We start from the raw sequence: 27,972 nt of genomic DNA, 5'->3' as shown, positions 1-27,972 counted from the left end.
TCACACACACACACACATATATATATATATAAAGCACGTCTCATGTGTCACCTGTTACTCATGTCTGTATCTCACACACACACACACATATATATATATATAAAGCACGTCTCATGTGTCACCTGTTACTCATGTCTGTATCACACACACTCACACACATATATATATATAAAGCACGTCTCATGTGTCACCTGTTACTCATGTCTGTATCTCACTCACACACACACACATATATATAAAGCACGTCTCATGTGTCACCTGTTACTCATGTCTGTATCTCACACACACACACACACACACACATATATATATATAAAGCACGTCTCATGTGTCACCTGTTACTCATGTCTGTATCTCACTCACTCACACACACACATATATATATAAAGCACGTCTCATGTGTCACCTGTTACTCATGTCTGTATCTCACACACACACACACATATATATATATAAAGCACGTCTCATGTGTCACCTGTTACTCATGTCTGTATCTCACTCACACACACACATATATATATATAAAGCACGTCTCATGTGTCACCTGTTACTCATGTCTGTATCACACACACACACATATATATAAAGCACGTCTCATGTGTCACCTGTTACTCATGTCTGTATCACACACACACACACACACATATATATATAAAGCACGTCTCATGTGTCACCTGTTACTCATGTCTGTATCACACACACACACACACACATATATATATATATAAAGCACGTCTCATGTGTCACCTGTTACTCATGTCTGTATCTCACTCACACACACACATATATATATAAAGCACGTCTCATGTGTCACCTGTTACTCATGTCTGTATCTCACACACACACACACATATATATAAAGCACGTCTCATGTGTCACCTGTTACTCATGTCTGTATCTCACACACACACACACATATATATAAAGCACGTCTCATGTGTCACCTGTTACTCATGTCTGTATCTCACTCACACACACACACACATATATATATATAAAGCACGTCTCATGTGTCACCTGTTACTCATGTCTGTATCTCACACACACACACACATATATATATATATATATAAAGCACGTCTCATGTGTCACCTGTTACTCATGTCTGTATCTCACACACACACACATATATATATAAAGCACGTCTCATGTGTCACCTGTTACTCATGTCTGTATCTCACACACACACATATATATATATAAAGCACGTCTCATGTGTCACCTGTTACTCATGTCTGTATCTCACACACACACATATATATATATAAAGCACGTCTCATGTGTCACCTGTTACTCATGTCTGTATCTCACTCACACACACACATATATATATATAAAGCACGTCTCATGTGTCACCTGTTACTCATGTCTGTATCTCACACACACACACATATATATATATATAAAGCACGTCTCATGTGTCACCTGTTACTCATCTCTGTATCTCACTCACACACACACACACACATATATATATATATATATATATAAAGCACGTCTCATGTGTCACCTGTTACTCATCTCTGTATCTCACTCACACACACACACACATATATATATATATATATAAAGTACGTCTCATGTGTCACCTGTTACTCATGTCTGTATCTCACTCACACACACATATATATATATATAAAGCACGTCTCATGTGTCACCTGTTACTCATGTCTGTATCTCACTCACACACACATATATATAAAGCACGTCTCACGTGTCACCTGTTACTCATGTCTGTATCTCACACACACACACACACACATATATATATATAAAGCACGTCTCATGTGTCACCTGTTACTCATGTCTGTATCTCACTCACACACACATATATATATATAAAGCACGTCTCATGTGTCACCTGTTACTCATGTCTGTATCTCACTCACACACACATATATATATAAAGCACGTCTCATGTGTCACCTGTTACTCATGTCTGTATCTCACTCACACACACACACATATATATAAAGCACGTCTCATGTGTCACCTGTTACTCATGTCTGTATCTCACACACACACACACACACATATATATATATATAAAGTACGTCTCATGTGTCACCTGTTACTCATGTCTGTATCACACTCACACACACACACATATATATAAAGCACGTCTCATGTGTCACCTGTTACTCATGTCTGTATCTCACACACACACACACACACATATATATATATAAAGCACGTCTCATGTGTCACCTGTTACTCATGTCTGTATCACACACACACACATATATATATATAAAGCACGTCTCATGTGTCACCTGTTACTCATGTCTGTATCACACACACACACACACATATATATATATAAAGCACGTCTCATGTGTCACCTGTTACTCATGTCTGTATCACACACACACCACACACACATATATATATAAAGCACGTCTCATGTGTCACCTGTTACTCATGTCTGTATCACACACAACACACACACATATATATATATAAAGCACGTCTCATGTGTCCCTGTTACTCATGTCTGTATCTCACACACACACACACATATATATATTAAAGCACGTCTCATGTGTCACCTTTACTCATGTCTGTATCTCACACACACACACACACATATATATATATAAAGCACGTCTCATGTGTCACCTGTTACTCATGTCTGTATCACACACACACACACATATATATATAAAGCACGTCTCATGTGTCACCTGTTACTCATGTCTGTATCTCACTCACACACACATATATATATATATAAAGCACGTCTCATGTGTCACCTGTTACTCATGTCTGTATCTCACACACACACACATATATATATATAAAGCACGTCTCATGTGTCACCTGTTACTCATGTCTGTATCTCACACACACACACACACATATATATAAAGCACGTCTCATGTGTCACCTGTTACTCATGTCTGTATCTCACACACACACACACACACACATATATATATAAAGCACGTCTCATGTGTCACCTGTTACTCATGTCTGTATCTCACTCACACACACACACACATATATATATAAAGCACGTCTCATGTGTCACCTGTTACTCATGTCTGTATCTCACTCACACACACATATATATATATATATATAAAGCACGTCTCATGTGTCACCTGTTACTCATGTCTGTATCACACTCACACACACATTTATATATATAGCACGTCACATGTGTCACCTGGTCCTCATGTCTGTATCACACACACACACATATATATAAAGCACGTCTCATGTGTCACCTGTTACTCATGTCTGTATCTCACACACACACACACACACACATATATATATATAAAGCACGTCTCATGTGTCACCTGTTACTCATGTCTGTATCTCACACACACACACATATATATATAAAGCACGTCTCATGTGTCACCTGTTACTCATGTCTGTATCACACACACTCACACACATATATATATATAAAGCACGTCTCATGTGTCACCTGTTACTCATGTCTGTATCTCACTCACACACACACATATATATATATAAAGCACGTCTCATGTGTCACCTGTTACTCATGTCTGTATCTCACACACACACACACACACACACACATATATATAAAGCACGTCTCATGTGTCACCTGTTACTCATGTCTGTATCTCACACACACACACACCCCACACAAATATATATATATAAAGCACGTCTCATGGTGTCACCTGTTACTCATGTCTGTATCTCACACTCACACAACATATATATATAAAGCACGTCTCATGTGTCCACCTGTTACTCATGTCTGTATCACACACACACACACACAAATATATATATAAGCAACGTCTCATGTGTCACCTGTTACTCATGTCTGTACTCTCACACACACACACACACACACAAATATATATATAAAGCACGTCTCATGTGCTCCACCCTGTTACTCATGTCTGTATCTCACACACACACACACACATATATATAAAGCACGTCTCATGTGTCACCTGTTACTCATGTCTGTATCTCACACACACACACACACACACACATATATATATAAAGCACGTCTCATGTGTCACCTGTTACTCATGTCTGTATCTCACTCACACACACACACACATATATATATAAAGCACGTCTCATGTGTCACCTGTTACTCATGTCTGTATCTCACTCACACACACACACATATATATATATAAAGCACGTCTCATGTGTCACCTGTTACTCATGTCTGTATCACACTCACACACACATTTATATATATAGCACGTCACATGTGTCACCTGTTACTCATGTCTGTATCACACACACACACATATATATAAAGCACGTCTCATGTGTCACCTGTTACTCATGTCTGTATCACACACACACACATATATATAAAGCACGTCTCATGTGTCACCTGTTACTCATGTCTGTATCACACACACACACATATATATAAAGCACGTCTCATGTGTCACCTGTTACTCATGTCTGTATCACACTCACACACACACACACATATATATATAAAGCACGTCTCATGTGTCACCTGTTACTCATGTCTGTATCACACACACACACATATATATAAAGCACGTCTGATGTGTCACCTGTTACTCATGTCTGTATCTCACTCACACACACATATATATATATATATAAAGCACGTCTCATGTGTCACCTGTTACTCATGTCTGTATCTCACTCACACACACATATATATAAAGCACGTCTCATGTGTCACCTGTTACTCATGTCTGTTATCTCACTCACACACACACACACATATATATATAAAGCACGTCTCATGTGTCACCTGTTACTCATGTCTGTATCACACACACACACACATATATATATAAAGCACGTCTCATGTGTCACCTGTTACTCATGTCTGTATCTCACACACACACATATATATATATATATATAAAGCACGTCTCATGTGTCACCTGTTACTCATGTCTGTATCTCACACACACACACACACATATATATAAAGCACGTCTCATGTGTCACCTGTTACTCATGTCTGTATCACACACACACACACACATATATATATAAAGCACGTCTCATGTGTCACCTGTTACTCATGTCTGTATCTCACTCACACACACACATATATATATATAAAGCACGTCTCATGTGTCACCTGTTACTCATGTCTGTATCTCACACACACACACATATATATATAAAGCACGTCTCATGTGTCACCTGTTACTCATGTCTGTATCTCACTCACACACACACACATATATATATATATAAAGCACGTCTCATGTGTCACCTGTTACTCATGTCTGTATCTCTCACACACACACACACACACTATATATATAAAGCACGTCTCATGTGTCACCTGTTACTCATGTCTGTATCTCACTCACACACACACATATATATATATATAAAGCACGTCTCATGTGTCACCTGTTACTCATGTCTGTATCTCACACACACACACACACACATATATATATAAAGCACGTCTCATGTGTCACCTGTTACTCATGTCTGTATCTCACACACACACACATATATATATATATAATGCACGTCTCATGTGTCCACCTGTTACTCATGTCTGGTATCTCACACACACACACACATTATATATAGGAGCACGTCTCATGTGTCACCTGTTACTCATGTCTGTATCTCACACACACACACACACAAATATATATATAAAGCACGTCTCATGTGTCACCTTGTTACTCATGTCTGTATCTCACACACACACACACACACATATATATATATAAAGCACTGTCTCATGTGTCACCTTGTTACTCATGTTCTGTATCACACACACACACACACACATATATATATAGTATAAAGCACGTCTCATGTGTCACCTGTTACTCATGTCTGTATCACACACACACTCACACACATATATATATATATAAAGCACGTCTCATGTGTCACCTGTTACTCATGTCTGTATCTCACACACATCACACACACACATATATATATATAAAGCACGTCTCATGTGGTCACCTGTTTACTCATGTCTGTAATCTCACTCACACACACACATATATATATATATAAAGCACGTCTCATGTGTCACCTGTTACTCATGTCTGTAATCTCACTCACTCACACACACACATATATATATAAAGCACGTCTCATGTGTCACCTGTTTACTCATGTCTGTATCACACACACACACACACATATATAATAAAGCACGTCTCATGTGTCACCTGTTTACTCATGTCTGTATCTCACACACACACACACACACACACATATATATATAAAAGCACGTCTCATGTGTCACCTGTTACTCATGTCTGTATCTCACTCACACACACACATATATATATATAAAGCACGTCTCATGTGTCACCTGTTACTCATGTCTGTATCTCACACACACACACATATATATATAAAGCACGTCTCATGTGTCACCTGTTACTCATGTCTGTATCACACACACACACACACATATATATATATAAAGCACGTCTCATGTGTCACCTGTTACTCATGTCTGTATCTCACTCACACACACACATATATATATATAAAGGCACGTCTCATGTGTCACCTGTTACTCATGTCTGTATCACACACACACACACACATATATATATATAAAGCACGTCTCATGTGTCACCTGTTACTCATGTCTGTATCTCACTCACACACACACACACATATATATATATATAAAGCACGTCTCATGTGTCACCTGTTACTCATGTCTGTATCTCACACACACAGCCCACACATATATATAAGCACGTCTCATGTGTCACCTGTTACTCATGTCTGTATCTCACTCACACACACACACATATATATATATATAAAGCACGTCTCATGTGTCACCTGTTACTCATGTCTGTATCTCACTCACACACACACACATATATATATATATATAAAGCACGTCTCATGTGTCACCTGTTACTCATGTCTGTATCTCACTCACACACACACATATATATATATAAAGCACGTCTCATGTGTCACCTGTTACTCATGTCTGTATCTCACACACACACACATATATATATAAAGCACGTCTCATGTGTCACCTGTTACTCATGTCTGTATCTCACACACACACACACATATATATATATATAAAGCACGTCTCATGTGTCACCTGTTACTCATGTCTGTATCACACACACACACATATATATAAAGCACGTCTGATGTGTCACCTGTTACTCATGTCTGTATCTCACACACACACACACACACATATATATATACTAAAGCACGGTCTCATGTGTCACCTGTTACTCAGGTCTGTATCTCACTCACACACACACACATATATATATATACAAGCACGTCTCATGTGTCACCTGTTACTCATGTCTGTATCTCACACACACACACACACATATATATATAAAGCACGTCTCATGTGTCACCTGTTACTCATGTCTGTATCTCACACACACACACACACACATATATATATATAAAGCACGTCTCATGTGTCACCTGTTACTCATGTCTGTATCTCACACACACACACATATATATATATAAAGCACCGTCTCATGTGTCACCTGTTACTCATGTCTGTATCTCACACACACACACACACACATATATATATAAAGCACGGTCTCATGTGTCACCTGTTACTCATTGTCTGTATCTCACTCACACACTACACATATATATTATTAAAGCACGTCTCATGTGTCAACTGTTACTCATGTCTGTTATCACACAAACACACACACACAACACCCATATATATATAAAGCACGTATGACTGTGTCACCTGTTACTCATGTCTGTATCTCACTCCACACACACACAATATATATAAATAGCACGTCTCATGTGTCTACACCTGTTACTTCCATGTCTGTATCTCACTCACACACACACACACTATATATATATAAAGCACGTCTCATGTGTCACCTGTTACTCATGTCTGTATCTCACCTCCACAAACACCACTACACATAATATATAAAGCCACGTCTCCATGTGTCACCTGTTACTCACTGTCTGTATCTCACTCACCACACACACACACACATATATACTATAAAGCACGTCTCATGTGTCACCTGTTACTCATGTCTGTATCTCAGCTCACAATCACACACATAATATATATATAAAGCACGTCCTATGTGTCACCTGTTACTCATGTCCTGTACTCACTCATCACACACACACACATATATATGATAAAGCACGTCTCATGTGTCACCTGTTTACTCATGTCTGTATCTCACTCCACACACACACATATATATATATAAAGCAACGTCTCATGTGTCCACCTGTTACTCATGTCTGTATCTCACTCACACACACACATATATATATATATAAAGCAACGTCTCATGGTGTCACCTGTTACTCATGTCTGTATCTCACACACACACACATATATATATATAAAGCACGTCTCATGTGTCACCTGTTACTCATGTCTGTTTCTCACAACACACCACACACAAATATAGTATATAGAAAAGCACGTCTCATGTGTCACCTGTTACTCATGTCTGTATCTCACACACACACATATATATAAAGCACGTCTCATGTGTCACCTGTTACTCATGTCTGTATCTCACACACACACACATATATATATATATAAAGTACGTCTCATGTGTCACCTGTTACTCATGTCTGTATCTCACACACTCACACACACATATATATAAAGCACGTCTCATGTGTCACCTGTTACTCATGTCTGTATCTCACACACACACACATATATATATATATAAAGCACGTCTCATGTGTCACCTGTTACTCATGTCTGTATCTCACACACACACACATATATATATATATAAAGCACGTCTCATGTGTCACCTGTTACTCATGTCTGTATCTCACACACACACACATATATATATATATAAAGCACGTCTCATGTGTCACCTGTTACTCATGTCTGTATCTCACACACACACACATATATATATAAAGCACGTCTCATGTGTCACCTGTTACTCATGTCTGTATCTCACACACTCACACACACATATATATATAAAGCACGTCTCATGTGTCACCTGTTACTTATGTCTGTATCTCACTCACACACACATATATATATATAAAGCACGTCTCATGTGTCACCTGTTACTCATGTCTGTATCTCACTCACACACACACACATATATATAAAGCACGTCTCATGTGTCACCTGTTACTCATGTCTGTATCTCACACACACACATTATATATATAAAGCCTCGTCTCATTGTGTCACCTGTTACTCATGTCTGTATCTCACACACACACAATATATATACAAGCACGTCTCATGTGTCACCTGTTACTCATGTCCTGTATCTCACACACACACACAAATATATATATATAAAGTACGTCTCATGTGTCACCTGTTACTCATGTCTGTATCTCCACACATCACACACACATATATATATAGCACGTCTCATGTGTCACCTGTTCTACTCATTGTCTGTATCTCACACACACACACAATAATATATTATATAAAAGCAAGGTCTCAGTGTCACCTGTTACTCATGTCTGTTATCTCAACCACACACACATCTATATATATTTATAAAGCACGTCTCATGTGTCACCTTTTAATAATGTCTGTATCTCACACACACACACATATATATATATATAAAGCACGTCTCGTGTCCACCTGTTACTCATGTCTGTATCTCACACACACACACACAATATATATATAAAGCACGTTCTCATGTGTCACCTGTTACTCATGTCTGTATCTCACACCACTCACACACAACATATAATATAAAGCTCGTCTCATGTGTCACCTGTTACTTATGTCTGTATCTCACTCACACACACATAATATAATATTAAAGCACGTCTCATGTGTCACCTGTTACTCATGTCTGTATCTCACTCACACACACACACATATATATAAAGCACGTCCTCATGTGTCACCTGTTACTCATGTCTGTATCTCACACACACACATATATATATATATATTAAGCACGTCTCATGTGTCACCTGTTACTCATGTCTGTATCTCACTCACACACACACATATATATATTAAAGCACGTCTCATGTGTCACCTAGTTACTCATGTCTGTATCACACCACACACACACACACATATATATATATAAAGCACGTCTCATGTGTCACCTGTTACTCATGTCTGTATCTCACTCACACACACACATATATATAAAGCACGTCTCATGTGTCACCTGTTACTCATGTCTGTATCTCACACACACACACATATATATATAAAGCACGTCTCATGTGTCACCTGTTACTCATGTCTGTATCTCACACACACACACATATATATATAAAGCACGTCTCATGTGTCACCTGTTACTCATGTCTGTATCTCACACACACACACACACACACACATATATATATATAAAGCACGTCTCATGTGTCACCTGTTACTCATGTCTGTATCACACACACTCACACACATATATATATATAAAGCACGTCTCATGTGTCACCTGTTACTCATGTCTGTATCACACACACACACACATATATATAAAGCACGTCTCATGTGTCACCTGTTACTCATGTCTGTATCTCACTCACTCACACACACACATATATATATAAAGCACGTCTCATGTGTCACCTGTTACTCATGTCTGTATCTCACTCACTCACACACACATATATATATATAAAGCACGTCTCATGTGTCCACCTGTTACTCATGTCTGTATCTCACACACACACACACACACACACATATATATAAAGCACGTCTCATGTGTCACCTGTTACTCATGTCTGTATCTCACACACACACACACACACACACATATATATATATAAAGCACGTCTCATGTGTCACCTGTTACTCATGTCTGTATCACACACACACACATATATATAAAGCACGTCTCATGTGTCACCTGTTACTCATGTCTGTATCTCACTCACTCACACACACACATATATATATAAAGCACGTCTCATGTGTCACCTGTTACTCATGTCTGTATCTCACTCACACACACACACACATATATATATAAAGCACGTCTCATGTGTCACCTGTTACTCATGTCTGTATCTCACACACACACACACACACATATATATATAAAGCACGTCTCATGTGTCACCTGTTACTCATGTCTGTATCTCACTCACACACACACACACATATATATATAAAGCACGTCTCATGTGTCACCTGTTACTCATGTCTGTATCTCACTCACACACACACATATATATATAAAGCACGTCTCATGTGTCACCTGTTACTCATGTCTGTATCTCACACACACACACACAAAAATATATATAAAGCACGTCTCATGTGTCACCTGTTACTCATGTCTGTATCTCACTCACATCACACATATATATTATATAAGCACGTCTCATGTGTCACCTGTCACTCATGTCTGTATCTCACTCACTCACACACACACACACACACACACATATATATAAAGCACGTCTCATGTGTCACCTGTTACTCATGTCTGTATCTCACACACACACACATATATATATAAAGCACGTCTCATGTGTCACCTGTTACTCATGTCTGTATCTCACACACACACACATATATATATAAAGCACGTCTCATGTGTCACCTGTTACTCATGTCTGTATCTCACACACACACACATATATATATAAAGCACGTCTCATGTGTCACCTGTTACTCATGTCTGTATCTCACACACACACACACATATATATATAAAGCACGTCTCATGTGTCACCTGTTACTCATGTCTGTATCACACACACACACATATATATATATAAAGCACGTCTCATGTGTCACCTGTTACTCATGTCTGTATCACACACACTCACACACATATATAGATATAAAGGCACGTCTCATGTGTCACCTGTTTACTCATGTCTGTATCTCACACACACACACACATATATATAAAGCACGTCTCATGTGTCACCTGTTACTCATGTCTGTATCTCACTCACACACACACACACACACACATATATATATATATAAAGCACGTCTCATGTGTCACCTGTTACTCATGTCTGTATCTCACACACACACACATATATATATAAAGCCACGTCTCATGTGTCACCTGTTACTCAGGTCTGTATCTCACACACACACACACATATATATATAAAGCACGTCTCATGTGTCACCTGTTACTCATGTCTGTATCACTCACACACACACATATATATATATAAAGCACGTCTCATGTGTCACCTGTTACTCATGTCTGTATCACACACACTCACACACATATATATATATAAAGCACGTCTCATGTGTCACCTGTTACTCATGTCTGTATCTCACACACACACACACATATATATAAAGCACGTCTCATGTGTCACCTGTTACTCATGTCTGTATCTCACACACACACACACACACACATATATATATATATATAAAGCACGTCTCATGTGTCACCTGTTACTCATGTCTGTATCACACACACACACACACACACATATATATATAAAGCACGTCTGATGTGTCACCTGTTACTCATGTCTGTATCTCACTCACACACACACATATATATAAAGCACGTCTCATGTGTCACCTGTTACTCATGTCTGTATCTCACACACACACACACATATATATAAAGCACGTCTCATGTGTCACCTGTTACTCATGTCTGTATCTCACTCACTCACACACACACATATATATATAAAGCACGTCTCATGTGTCACCTGTTACTCATGTCTGTATCTCACTCACTCACACACACATATATATATAAAGCACGTCTCATGTGTCACCTGTTACTCATGTCTGTATCTCACTCACTCACACACACATATATATATAAAGCACGTCTCATGTGTCACCTGTTACTCATGTCTGTATCTCACACACACACACACATATATATAAAGCACGTCTCATGTGTCACCTGTTACTCATGTCTGTATCTCACACACACACACACACACACATATATATATATAAAGCACGTCTCATGTGTCACCTGTTACTCATGTCTGTATCACACACACACACATATATATAAAGCACGTCTCATGTGTCACCTGTTACTCATGTCTGTATCTCACTCACACACACACATATATATATAAAGCACGTCTCATGTGTCACCTGTTACTCATGTCTGTATCTCACACACACACACACACACATATATATATAAAGCACGTCTCATGTGTCACCTGTTACTCATGTCTGTATCTCACTCACACACACATATATATATATAAAGCACGTCTCATGTGTCACCTGTCACTCATGTCTGTATCTCACTCACTCACACACACACACACACACACATATATATATAAAGCACGTCTCATGTGTCACCTGTTACTCATGTCTGTATCTCACACACACACACACACACATATATATATAAAGCACGTCTCATGTGTCACCTGTTACTCATGTCTGTATCTCACTCACACACACACATATATATATATATATATAAAGCACGTCTCATGTGTCACCTGTTACTCATGTCTGTATCACACACACACACACACACACATATATATATATAAAGCACGTCTCATGTGTCACCTGTTACTCATGTCTGTATCTCACACACTCACACATATATATATATATAAAGCACGTCTCATGTGTCACCTGTTACTCATGTCTGTATCTCACACACACACACACATATATATATATATAAAGCCCGTCTCATGTGTCACCTGTTACTCATGTCTGTATCTCACTCACACACACACACATATATATATAAAGCACGTCTCATGTGTCACCTGTTACTCATGTCTGTATCTCACTCACACACACACATATATATATATAAAGCACGTCTCATGTGTCACCTGTTACTCATGGTCGGTATCTCACTCACACACACACACCATATATATATAAAGCACTTCTCATGTGTCACCTGTTACTCATGTCCTGTATCTCACTCACACACACATATATATATAATGCATCGTCTCATGTGTCACCTGTTTTACTCATGTCTGTATCTCACTTCACACACACACACATATATATATATAAAGCACCGTCTCATGTGTCACCTGTTACTCATGTCTGTATCTCACACACACACACACATATATATAAAGCACGTCTCAGGTGTCACCTGTTTACTCATGTCTGTATCTCACTCACACACTACACACACACATATATATTTATATATAAAGCACGTCTCATGTGTCACCTGTTACTCATGTCTGTATCTCACCTCACACACACATATATATATAAAGCACGTCTCATGTTCACCTGTTACTCATGTCTGTATCTCACTCACACACACACATATATATATATATAAAGCACGTCTCATGTGTCACCTGTTACTCAGTTCTGTATCTCACTCACACACACACACACATATATATATAAAGCACGTCTCATGTGTCACCTGTTACTCATGTCTGTATCTCACTCACACACACACACACAATATATATATATAAAAGCACGTCTGATGTGCTCACCTGTTACTCATGTCTGTATCTCACATCACACACACACATATAATATATAATAAAAGCACGTCTCATGTGTCACCTGTTACTCATGTCTGTATCTCACACACACACACACACACACACATACATATATATAAAGCACGTCTCATGTGTCACCTGTTACTCATGTCTGTATCTCACTCACACACACACACACACACACATATATATAAAGCACGTCTCATGTGTCACCTGTACTCATGTCTGTATCTCACACACACACACACATATATATATATAAAGCATCGTCTCATGTGTCACCTGTTACTCATGTCTGTACTCATCACTACACACACACATATAAGTATATATATAAAGCACGTCTCATGTGTCACCTGTTACTCATGTCTGTATCTCAACACACACACACATATATAATATAAAGCACGTCTCATGTGTCACTGTTACTCATGTCTGTATCTCACTCACACACACACACATATATATATAAAGCACGTCTCATGTGTCACCTGTTACTCATGTCTGTATCTCACACACACACACACATATATATATAAAGCACGTCTCATGTGTCACCTGTTACTCATGTCTGTATCTCACACACACACACATAATATATATTTAAAGCACGTCTCATGTGTCACCTGTTACTCATGTCTGTATCACACACACACACATATATATATAAAGCACGTCTGATGTGTCACCTGTTACTCATGTCTGTATCTCACACACACACACACAACACATATATATATAAAGCACGTCTCATGTGTCACCTGTTACTATGTCTGTATCTCACTCACACACACACATATAATATATATATAAGCACGTCTCATGTGTCACCTGTTACTCATGTCTGTATCTCACACACTCACACCACACTCATATATATATAAAGCAACGTCCATGTGTCACCTGTTACTCATGTCTGTATCTCACACACACACACACTACTCACATATATATATATAAAGCACGTCTCATGTGTCACCCTGTTACTCATGTCTGTATCTACACACACACACATATATATATAAAGCACGTCTCATGTGTCACCTGTTACTCATGGTCTGTATCTCACACACACCACACACACACATATAGATATAAAAAGCACGTCTCATGTGTCACCGGTTACTCATGTCTGTATCTCACTCACACACACACACATATATATATTAAAGCACGTCTCATGTGTCACTGTTACTCATTGTCTGTATCTCACTCACACACACACACATATCTATATTATAGAAAAGCCTGTCTCATGTGTCACCTGTTACTATGTCTGGTATCTCACACACACACACACACATATATATATATAAAGCACGGTCTCATGTGTCACCTGTTACTCATGTCTGTATCTCACTCACACACACACATATATATATATAAAGCACGTCTCATGTGTCACCTGTTACTCATGTCTGTATCACACACACACACACACACACATATATATATAAAGCACGTCTGATGTGTCACCTGTTACTCATGTCTGTATCTCACTCACACACACACACACACACACACATATATATAAAGCACGTCTCATGTGTCACCTGTTACTCATGTCTGTATCTCACTCACACACACACACACATATATATATAAAGCACGTCTCATGTGTCACCTGTTACTCATGTCTGTATCTCACTCACACACACACATATATATATATAAAGCACGTCTCATGTGTCACCTGTTACTCATGTCTGTATCTCACACACACACACACACACACACATATATATATAAAGCACGTCTCATGTGTCACCTGTTACTCATGTCTGTATCTCACTCACACACACACACATATATATATATAAAGCACGTCTCATGTGTCACCTGTTACTCATGTCTGTATCTCACTCACACACACACATATATATATTAAGCACGTCTCATGTGTCACCTGTTTACTCATGTCTGTATCTCACTCACACACACCACATATATATATATAAAGCACGTCTCATGTGTCCACCTGTTACTCATGTCTGTATCTCACTCACACACACACATCATATATAATATATAAAGCACGTCTCATGTGTCACCCTGTTACTCATGTCTGTATCTCACACACACACACACACACATATATATATATAAAGCACGTCTCATGTGTCACCTGTTACTCATGTCTGTATCTCACACACACACAATATATAAAGCACGTCTCATGTGTCACCTGTTACTCATGTCTGTATCTCACACACACACACATATATATATTTATAAAAGTACGGTCTCATGTGTCACCTGTTACTCATGTCTGTATCTCACACACTCACACACACATATATATAAAGCACGTCTCATGTGTCACCTGTTACTCATGTCTGTATCTCACACACACACACATATATATATATATAAAGCACGTCTCATGTGTCACCTGTTACTCATGTCTGTATCTCACACACACACACATATATATATATATAAAGCACGTCTCATGTGTCACCTGTTACTCATGTCTGTATCTCACACACACACACATATATATATAATAAGAAAGCACGTCTTCATGTGTCACCTGTTTACTCTTGTCTGTATCGTCACACACACACACATATATATATATAAAGCACGTCTCATGTGTCACCTGTTACTCATGTCTGTATCTCACACCACACACACACAGTATATATATTATATAAAGCACGTCTCATGTGTCACCTGTTACTCATGTCTGTATCTCACTCACACACTACATATATATATATACAATGTCACGTCTCATGTGTCACCTGTTACTCATGTCTGTATCTCACTCACACACTCACACATATGATTATATATTAAAGCACGTCTCATGTGTCACCTGTTACTCAGTGTCTGTATCTCACTCACACACACACATATATTATAATAAAGCACGTCTCATGTGTCACCTGTTACTCATGTCTGGTATCTCACCTCACACACACATATATATATATATAAAGCACGTCTCATGTGTACCTGTTACTCATGTCTGTATCTCACTCACACACACACACATATATATATAAAGCACGTCTCATGTGTCACCTGTTACTCATGTCTGTATCTCACACACTCACACACACATATATATAAAGCACGTCTCATGTGTCACCTGTTACTCATGTCTGTATCTCACACACACACACATATATATATTAAAGCACGTCTCATGTGTCACCTGTTACTCATGTCTGTATCACTCACACCACACACATATATATATTAAAGCGTCTCATGTGTCACCTGTTACTCATGTCTGTATCTCACACACACACACTTTTATATAAAGCACGTCTCATGTGTCACCTGTTACTCATGTCTGTATCTCACACAAACACACACTATATATATATAAAGCACGTCTCATGTGTCACCTGTTACTCATGTCTGTATCACACACACTCACACACATATATATATATAAAGCACGTCTCATGTGTCACCTGTTACTCATGTCTGTATCTCACACACACACACACATATATATATAAAGCACGTCTCATGTGTCACCTGTTACTCATGTCTGTATCTCACACACACACACATATATATAAAGCACGTCTCATGTGTCACCTGTTACTCATGTCTGTATCTCACTCACAACCACACACATTATATATTAAAGCACGTCTCATGTGTCACCTGTTACTCATGTCTGTATCACACACACACATTATATAAAGCACGTCTCATGTGTCACCTGTTACTCATGTCTGTATCTCACTCACTCACCACCACACACATATATATATAAAGCACGTCTCATGTGTCACCTGTTACTCATGTCTGTATCTCACTCACTCACACACACAAATATATATAAAGCACGTCTCATGTGTCACCTGTTACTCATGTCTGTATCTCACTCACTCACACACACATATATATATAAAGCACGTCTCATGTGTCACCTGTTACTCATGTCTGTATCTCACACACACACACACATATATATAAAGCACGTCTCATGTGTCACCTGTTACTCATGTCTGTATCTCACACACACACACACACACACATATATATATATATAAAGCACGTCTCATGTGTCACCTGTTACTCATGTCTGTATCACACACACACACATATATATAAAGCACGTCTCATGTGTCACCTGTTACTCATGTCTGTATCTCACTCACACACACACACATATATATATATAAAGCACGTCTCATGTGTCACCTGTTACTCATGTCTGTATCTCACTCACTCACACACACACATATATATATAAAGCACGTCTCATGTGTCACCTGTTACTCATGTCTGTATCTCACTCACACACACACATATATATATATAAAGCACGTCTCATGTGTCACCTGTTACTCATGTCTGTATCTCACTCACACACACACACATATATATATATAAAGCACGTCTCATGTGTCACCTGTTACTCATGTCTGTATCTCACACACACACACACACACATATATATATAAAGCACGTCTCATGTGTCACCTGTTACTCATGTCTGTATCTCACTCACACACACATATATATATATATAAAGCACGTCTCATGTGTCACCTGTCACTCATGTCTGTATCTCACTCACTCACACACACACACACACACATTATATTATAAAGCACGTCTCATGTGTCACCTGTTACTCATGTCTGTATCTCACACACACACACACACATTATATATATAAAGCACGTCTCATGTGTCACCTGTTACTCATCTCTGTATCTCACCACAACACACATATATATATAAAGCACGTCTCATGTGTCACCTGTTACTCATGTCTGTATCTCACACACACAACATATATATATAAAGCACGTCTCATGTGTCACCTGTTACTCATGTCTGTATCTCACACACACACACATATATATATATAAAGCACGTCTCATGTGTCACCTGTTACTCATGTCTGTATCACACACACTCACACACATATATATATATAAAGCACGTCTCATGTGTCACCTGTTACTCATGTCTGTATCTCACACACACAACACACATATATATGAAAAGCACGTCTCATGTGTCACCTGTTACTCATGTCTGTATCTCACACACACACACACACACACATATATATATATATAAAGCACAGTCTCATGTGTCACCCTGTTACTCATGTCTGTATCTCACTCACTCACAGCACACACCATATATATATAAAGCACGTCTTGCATGGTGTTCACCTGTTTACTCATGTCTGTATCTCACTCACTCACACACACATATATATATTAAAAGCACGTCTCATGCGTCACCTGTTACTCATGTCTGTATCTCACTCACCTCACACACACGATATATAAATAAAGCACGTCTCTGTGTCACCTGTTACTCATGTCTGTATCTCACACAGTCACACATATATATTTATATACTTAGAAAGCACGTCTCATGTGTCACCTGTTACTCATGTCTGTATCACACACACACTACACACACATACATATATATAAAGCACGTCTCATGTGTCACCTGTTACTCATGTCTGTATCTCACACACACACATATATATAAAGCACGTCTGATGTGTCACCTGTTACTCATGTCTGTATCTCACTCACACACACACACACACACACACACACACACACTCATAAATAATATATGCACGTCTCATGTGTCTCCGTGTTACTCATGTCTGTATCTCACTCACCACACACACACCACATATATATATAAATAAAGCACGTCTCATGTGTCACCTGTTACTCATGTCTGTATCACACACACACACACATATATATAGTATATATAAAGCACGTCTCTCAGGTGTCACCTGTTACTCATGTCTGTATCTCACTCACACACACACATATATATATATATATAAAGCACGTCTCATGTGTCACCTGTTACTCATGTCCGGTATCTCACTCACGACCACACAGCCATATATATATAATTATAGAATGCACGTCTCATGTGTCCCCTGTTACTCATTCTGTATCTCACACACACCACACACATATAATATTATTATATAAAGCACGACGTCATGTGTCACCTGTTACTCATGTCTAGTATCTCACTCACACAACACACATATATATATATATAAAGCACGTCTCATGTGTCACCTGTTACTCATGTCTGTACTCACACACACCACACACATATATATATATATAAAGCACGTTCTCATGTGTCACATGTTACTCATGTCTGTATCTCACTCACACACACACATAATATATATAAAGCACGTCTCATGTGTCACCTGTTACTCATGTCTGTATCTCACTACACACACACACACACACATATATATAGATATAAACGCACGTCTCATGTGTCACCTGTTACTCATGTCTGTATCTCACTCACACACACACACACACTATATATATATATAAAGCACGTCTCATGTGTCACCTGTTACTCATGTCTGTATCTCACTCACACCACATATAGATATATATATATAAAGCACGTCTCATTGTGTCACCTGTTACTCATGTCTGTATCTCACACACACACACCATATATATATATATAAGCACGTCATCATGTGTCCACCTGTTACTCATGTCTGTATCTCACTCACCACACACATATATATATATATAAAGCACGTCTCATGTGTCACCTGTTACTCATGTCTGTATCTCACTCCACACGACACACATATATATATATAAAGCACGTCTCATGTGTCACCATGTAACTCATGTCTGTTATCACACACACACACACACACATATATATATATATAAAGCGACGTCTCATGTGTCACCTGTTTACTCATGTCTGTATCTCACTCACACACACACATATATATATAAAGCACGTCTCATGTGTCACCTGTTACTCATGTCTGTATCTCACTCACTCACACACACACATATATATATATAAAGCACGTCTCATGTGTCACCTGTTACTCATGTCTGTATCTCCACTCACTCACACACACATATAATACTATATATAAAAGCACGTCTCATGTGTCACCCTGTTACTCATGTCTGTATCTCACACACACACACACACACACATATATATATATAAGCACGTCTCATGTGTCACCTGTTACTCATGTCTGTATCTCACTTCACTCACACACACATATATATATATATAAAGCACGTCTCATGTGTCACCTGTTTACTCATGTCTGTATCTCACTCACACACACACATATATATATATAAAGCACGTCTCATGTGTCACCTGTTACTCATGTCTGTATCTCACTCACACACACATATATATATATATAAAGCACGTCTCATGTGTCACCTGTTACTCATGTCTGTATCTCACTCACACACACACATATATATATATAAAGCACGTCTCATGTGTCACCTGTTACTCATGTCTGTATCTCACTCACACACACACACACATATATATATATATAAAGCACGTCTGATGTGTCACCTGTTACTCATGTCTGTATCTCACTCACACACACACACACATATATATATATAAAGCACGTCTGATGTGTCACCTGTTACTCATGTCTGTATCTCACACACACACACACACATATATATATATATATAAAGCACGTCTCATGTGTCACCTGTTACTCATGTCTGTATCACACACACACACACACATATATATATAAAGCACGTCTCATGTGTCACCTGTTACTCATGTCTGTATCTCACTCACACACACACACACACATATATTATAAAAGCACGTCTCATGTGTCACCTGTTACTCATGTCTGTATCACACACACAAACACACCATATTCTATATATACAAGCACGTCTCATGTGTCACCTGTTACTCATGTCTGTATCTCACTCACACACACACACACACATTATATATATATATAAGCACGTCTGATGTGTCACCTGTTATCTCATGTCTGTATCACACACACACACACATATATATATATAAATAAGCACGTCTCATGTGTCACCTGTTACTCATGGTCTGTATCACTCACACACACACACACATATATATATATAAAGCACGTCTCATGTGTCACCTGTTACTCATGTCTGTATCCTCTCACACACGACACATATATTTATAAAGCACGTCTCATGTGTCACCTGTTAACTCATGTCTGTATCTCACTCACACACACACACTATATATATATATATATAAAGCACGTCTCATGTGTCACTCCTGTTACTCATGTCTGTATCTCACACACACACACACACCACATATATATATAAAGCACGTCTCATGTGTCACCTGTTACTCATGTCTGTATCACACACACACACAACATATATATATATAAAGCACGTCTCATAGTGGTCACCTGTTACTCATGTCTGTATCATCACACACACACACACACATATATATATATATACAAGCACGTCTCATGTGTCACCTGTTACTCATGTCTGTATCTCACTCACACACACACACACACATATATATAAAGCACGTCTCATGTGTCACCTGTTACTCATGTCTGTATCACACACCACACACAACACGACACACATATATAATATATAAAGCACGTCTCATGTGTCACCTGTTACTCATGTCTGTATCACACACTCACACACACATATATATATATAAAGCACGTCTCATGTGTCACCTGTTACTCATGTCTGTATCTCACTCACACACACACAAAAATATATATAAAGCACGTCGCATGTGTCACCTGTTACTCATGTCCTGTATCTCACTCACACACACATATATATATACTATAAAGCACGTCTCATGTGTCACCTGTTACTCATGTCTGTATCACACACACACACACACACACATATATATATAAAGCACGTCTCATGTGTCACCTGTTACTCATGTCTGTATCTCACACACTCACACACACATATATATATAAAGCACGTCTCATGTGTCACCTGTTACTCATGTCTGTATCTCACACACACACACATATATATATAAAGCACGTCTCATGTGTCACCTGTTACTCATGTCTGTATCTCACACACACACTCACACATATATATATATATAAAGCACGTCTCATGTGTCACCTGTTACTCATGTCTGTATCTCACACACACACACACATATATATATAAAGCACGTCTCATGTGTCACCTGTTACTCATGTCTGTATCTCACACACACACACACATATATATATATAAAGCACGTCTCATGTGTCACCTGTTACTCATGTCTGTATCACTCACACACACACACATATATATATAAAGCACGTCTCATGTGTCACCTGTTACTCATGTCTGTATCTCACACACACACACACATATATATATACACACACACACACACACACACATATATATATATTATATATCATAGCACGTCTCATTGTGTCACCTGTTACTCATGTCCTGTATTCTCACACACTCACACACACATTATATATATAAAGCACGTCTCATTGTCACCTGTTACTCATGTCTGTATCACACACCACACACACACACAAATATATATAAAGCACGTCTCATGTGTCACCTGTTACTCATGTCTGTATCACACTCACACACCAACACCAGTATATATAAAGCACGTCTCATGTGTCACTGTTACTCATGTCTGTATCCTCACACACACACACACATATATATATAAAGCAACGGTCGCATGTGTCACCTGTTACTCATCGTCTGTATCTCACTCACACATCACATATATACTACTATAAAGCACGTCTCATGTGTCACCTGTTACTCATGTCTGTATCTCACACACACACACACACATATATATATATAAAGCACGTCTCATGTGTCACCTGTTACTCATGTCTGTATCTCACACACACACACATATATATATAAAGCACGTCTCATGTGTCACCTGTTACTCATGTCTGTATCTCACTCACACACACATATATATATATATAAAGCACGTCTCATGTGTCACCTGTTACTCATGTCTGTATCTCACACACACACACACACACATATATATATATAAAGCACGTCTCATGTGTCACCTGTTACTCATGTCTGTATCTCACACACACACACACACCATATATATATATAAAGCCGACTTCTCATGTGTCACCTGTTACTCATGTCTGTATCTCACTCACACACACCACATATATATATATATAAAGCACGTCTCATGTGTCACCTGTTACTCATGTCTGTATCTCACTCACACACACATATATATATAAAGCACGTCTCATGTGTCACCTGTTACTCATGTCTGTATCTCACTCACACACACATATATATATATATATATAAAGCACGTCTCATGTGTCACCTGTTACTCATGTCTGTATCTCACTCACACACACACATATATATATATAAAGCACGTCTCATGTGTCACCTGTTACTCATGTCTGTATCTCACTCACACACACACATATATATAAAGCACGTCTCATGTGTCACCTGTTACTCATGTCTGTATCTCACACACACACACATATATATATAAAGCACGTCTCATGTGTCACCTGTTACTCATGTCTGTATCACACACACTCACACACATATATATATATTAAAGCACGTCTCATGTGTCACCTGTTACTCATGTCTGTATCTCACTCACACACAACACATATATATATATATAGCACGTCCTCATGTGTCACCATGTTTACTCATGTCTGTATCTCACACACACACACACACATATATATATATATAAGCACGTCTCATGTGTCACCTGTTACTCATGTCTGTATCTCACACACACACACATATATATATAAAGCACGTCTCATGTGTCACCTGTTACTCATGTCTGTATCACACACACACACACACATATATATATATATAAAGCACGTCTCATGTGTCACCTGTTACTCATGTCTGTATCACACACACACACACACACACATATATATATATAAAGCACGTCTCATGTGTCACCTGTTACTCATGTCTGTATCTCACTCACACACACACATATATATATAAAGCACGTCTCATGTGTCACCTGTTACTCATGTCTGTATCTCACACACACACAACACATATATATATATAAAGCACGTCTCATGTGTCACCTGTTACTCATGTCTGTATCTCACACACACACACACATATATATATAAAGCACGTCTCATGTGTCACCTGTTACTCATGTCTGTATCACACACACACACACACACACACATATATATATATATAAAGCACGTCTCATGTGTCACCTGTTACTCATGTCTGTATCTCACACACACACACACAGACATAAAGCACCTATGTGCATTGCTATTTCTTTAACAAAGGATATCTATAAAAATGAATCAAATTAGATAAAAGAAGTAAATTGTAATGTTGTTTAAAATTGTATTCGCTACCTGAATCATGAAAGAAATTGTTTGGGTTTAGTGTCCTTTTAAATCTCTCTGCTCTGGCAATATTGCTGTATTTTTCATGTGTTATGTGACACGTGCTATCCTGACGCACTTTACATTCAATTTTTCTCAAGTGATCGCATTTACTTTCAACTTGTAAAACAAGCACTAAACCCGGTGCGTGCAATCCACGTAACTGTCAGTGCTCCATTTGTAATCTAGTCCTAAATACAGATGTGATCTCCTTTAGTCCATAATATACCTACTCTTCTTCCCAGGATCTATTTAGTGGGCACACCACCCTGCTGGTATTACTGACTGCTCAGCTTGTACTGAAGCTAAAATTAGCTAATGTTGGGAGCAATTACAAGTATTGTTTTGCTGCTAGCTATCAAGCGATATAGTGCCATCTCCCATGTCAATGCACTTTGTTTACTATGGATAAAAAAAAGAACAAGCCAAGAAGAGAGATATAGTGCCACAGATAGATAAGACAAATAAACAAGGTGCACACAGACTAAAGATCAGCTCCACCAGATGGGTCACCTCACTCTTCACGCAAGATGGGGTCGTCTGTATTAAACACACACGGAGGGCTGTTCTGATGGGGGGAAGCCTTTCAGCCACAGAATGGTCTTTCCGATCCAGTTAATCTGCTTGGTGATACCATTGTAGTATCCAACAACCTAAGAACAAGGAGTAAAAGCAGCAAGGGGTTAATAAAAATCATGTCAATTAAATAAATACAAAATGCAAATGCAATAAGCATATAAGACCCCTAATGACCCCACACAAAGGCTATGACCCTGCTAGACCCTAATGACCCCACACAAAGGCTATGACTCTTCTAGATCCTAATGACCCCACACAAAGGCTATGACTCTTCTAGATCCTAATGACCCCACACAAAGGCTATGACTCTTCTAGATCCTAATGACCCCACACAAAGGCTATGACTCTTCTAGATCCTAATGACCCCCACACAAAGGCTATGACTCTTCTAGATCCTAATGACCCCACACAAAGGCTATGACTCTTCTAGATCCTAATGACCCCACACAAAGGCTAGGACCCTGCCAGACCCCCAACAAAACAAACTCACACAAAGGCTATGACATTACTAGACACTAAATAACACCATAAAAAGGATACTATCCAGCAAGACCCTATCCCTATACACAATTGCAATGACCCACCCACTAGCTTTGTCACTTACTAAGAAATGTTAGGACATATGATCAATTGAATATAATAGAACTGACGCATACAATAAGGGTTAATGGTGCTCTTGCACACTACAGGGTGCCTGCCCCCTACCTCACACACACACTACAGGGTGCCCGCCCCCTACCTCACACGCACACTACAGGGTGCCCGCCCCCCTACCTCACACACACACTACAGGGTGCCCGCCCCCCTACCTCACACACACACTACAGGGTGCCCGCCCCCTACCTCACACACACACTTACAGGGTGCCCGCCCCCCTAACTCACACGCACACTACAGGGTGCCCGCCCCCTACCTCACACACACACTACAGGGTGCCCGCCCCCTACCTCACACACACACAAACACACTACAGGGTGGCCCGCCCCCCTACCTCACACGCACACCTAGGGTGGCCCCGCCCCCTACCTCACACTGCACCCCACTCCAGGATGCCTGCCCCCTACCTCACTCGCACACTACAGGGTGCCCGCTTCCTACCTCACACGCACACTACAGGGTGCCCGCCCCCTACCTCACACGCACACTACAGGGTGCCCGCCCCCTAACTCACACGCACACTACAGGGTGCCCGCCCCCCTAACTCACACACACACTACAGGGTGCCTGCCCCCTACCTCACACGCACACTACAGGGTGCCCGCCCCCTACCTCACACGCACACTACAGGGTGCCCGTCCCCTACCTCACACGCACACTACAGGGTGCCCGCCCCCTACCTCACGACGCACACTAACAGGGTGCCCGCCCCCTACCTCACACGCACACTACAGGGTGCCCGCCCCCTACCTCACACGCACACTACAGGGTGCCCGCCCCCTACCTCACACACACACTACAGGGTGCCCGCCCCCTACCTCACACGCACACTACAGGGTGCCCGCCCCCTACCTCACACGCACACTACAGGGTGCCCGCCCCTTTACCTCACACACACCAGTACAGGGTGCCCGCCCCCTACCCTCAACACGCACACTACAGGGTGCCCGCCCCCTACCTCACACACACAGTACAGGGTGCCCGCCCCCTACCCTCACACGCACACTACAGGGTGCCCGCCCCCTACCTTCACACGCACACTACAGGGTGCCCGCCCCCTAACTCACACACACCCA

General features: G+C 39.5%; 1 protein-coding gene across 1 annotated transcript in view; it reads right to left on the bottom strand.

Moving 5' to 3' along the window:
- The window catches only part of LOC128650467 (atrial natriuretic peptide receptor 2-like), a 570,608-nt gene that overhangs the window by 426,742 nt on the left and 115,894 nt on the right, over window positions 1-27,972 (bottom strand). The window contains 3 exon segments of the mRNA XM_053704420.1: window positions 26,179-26,194; window positions 26,196-26,225; window positions 26,227-26,313. Of these exon segments, the coding sequence (XP_053560395.1) occupies window positions 26,179-26,194; window positions 26,196-26,225; window positions 26,227-26,313 (133 nt within the window).

The sequence above is a fragment of the Bombina bombina genome, chromosome 2, assembly GCF_027579735.1.
Source record: "Bombina bombina isolate aBomBom1 chromosome 2, aBomBom1.pri, whole genome shotgun sequence".
NCBI lineage: Eukaryota > Metazoa > Chordata > Amphibia > Anura > Bombinatoridae > Bombina > Bombina bombina.
This window is presented reverse-complemented; position numbering and strand designations above follow the sequence as displayed.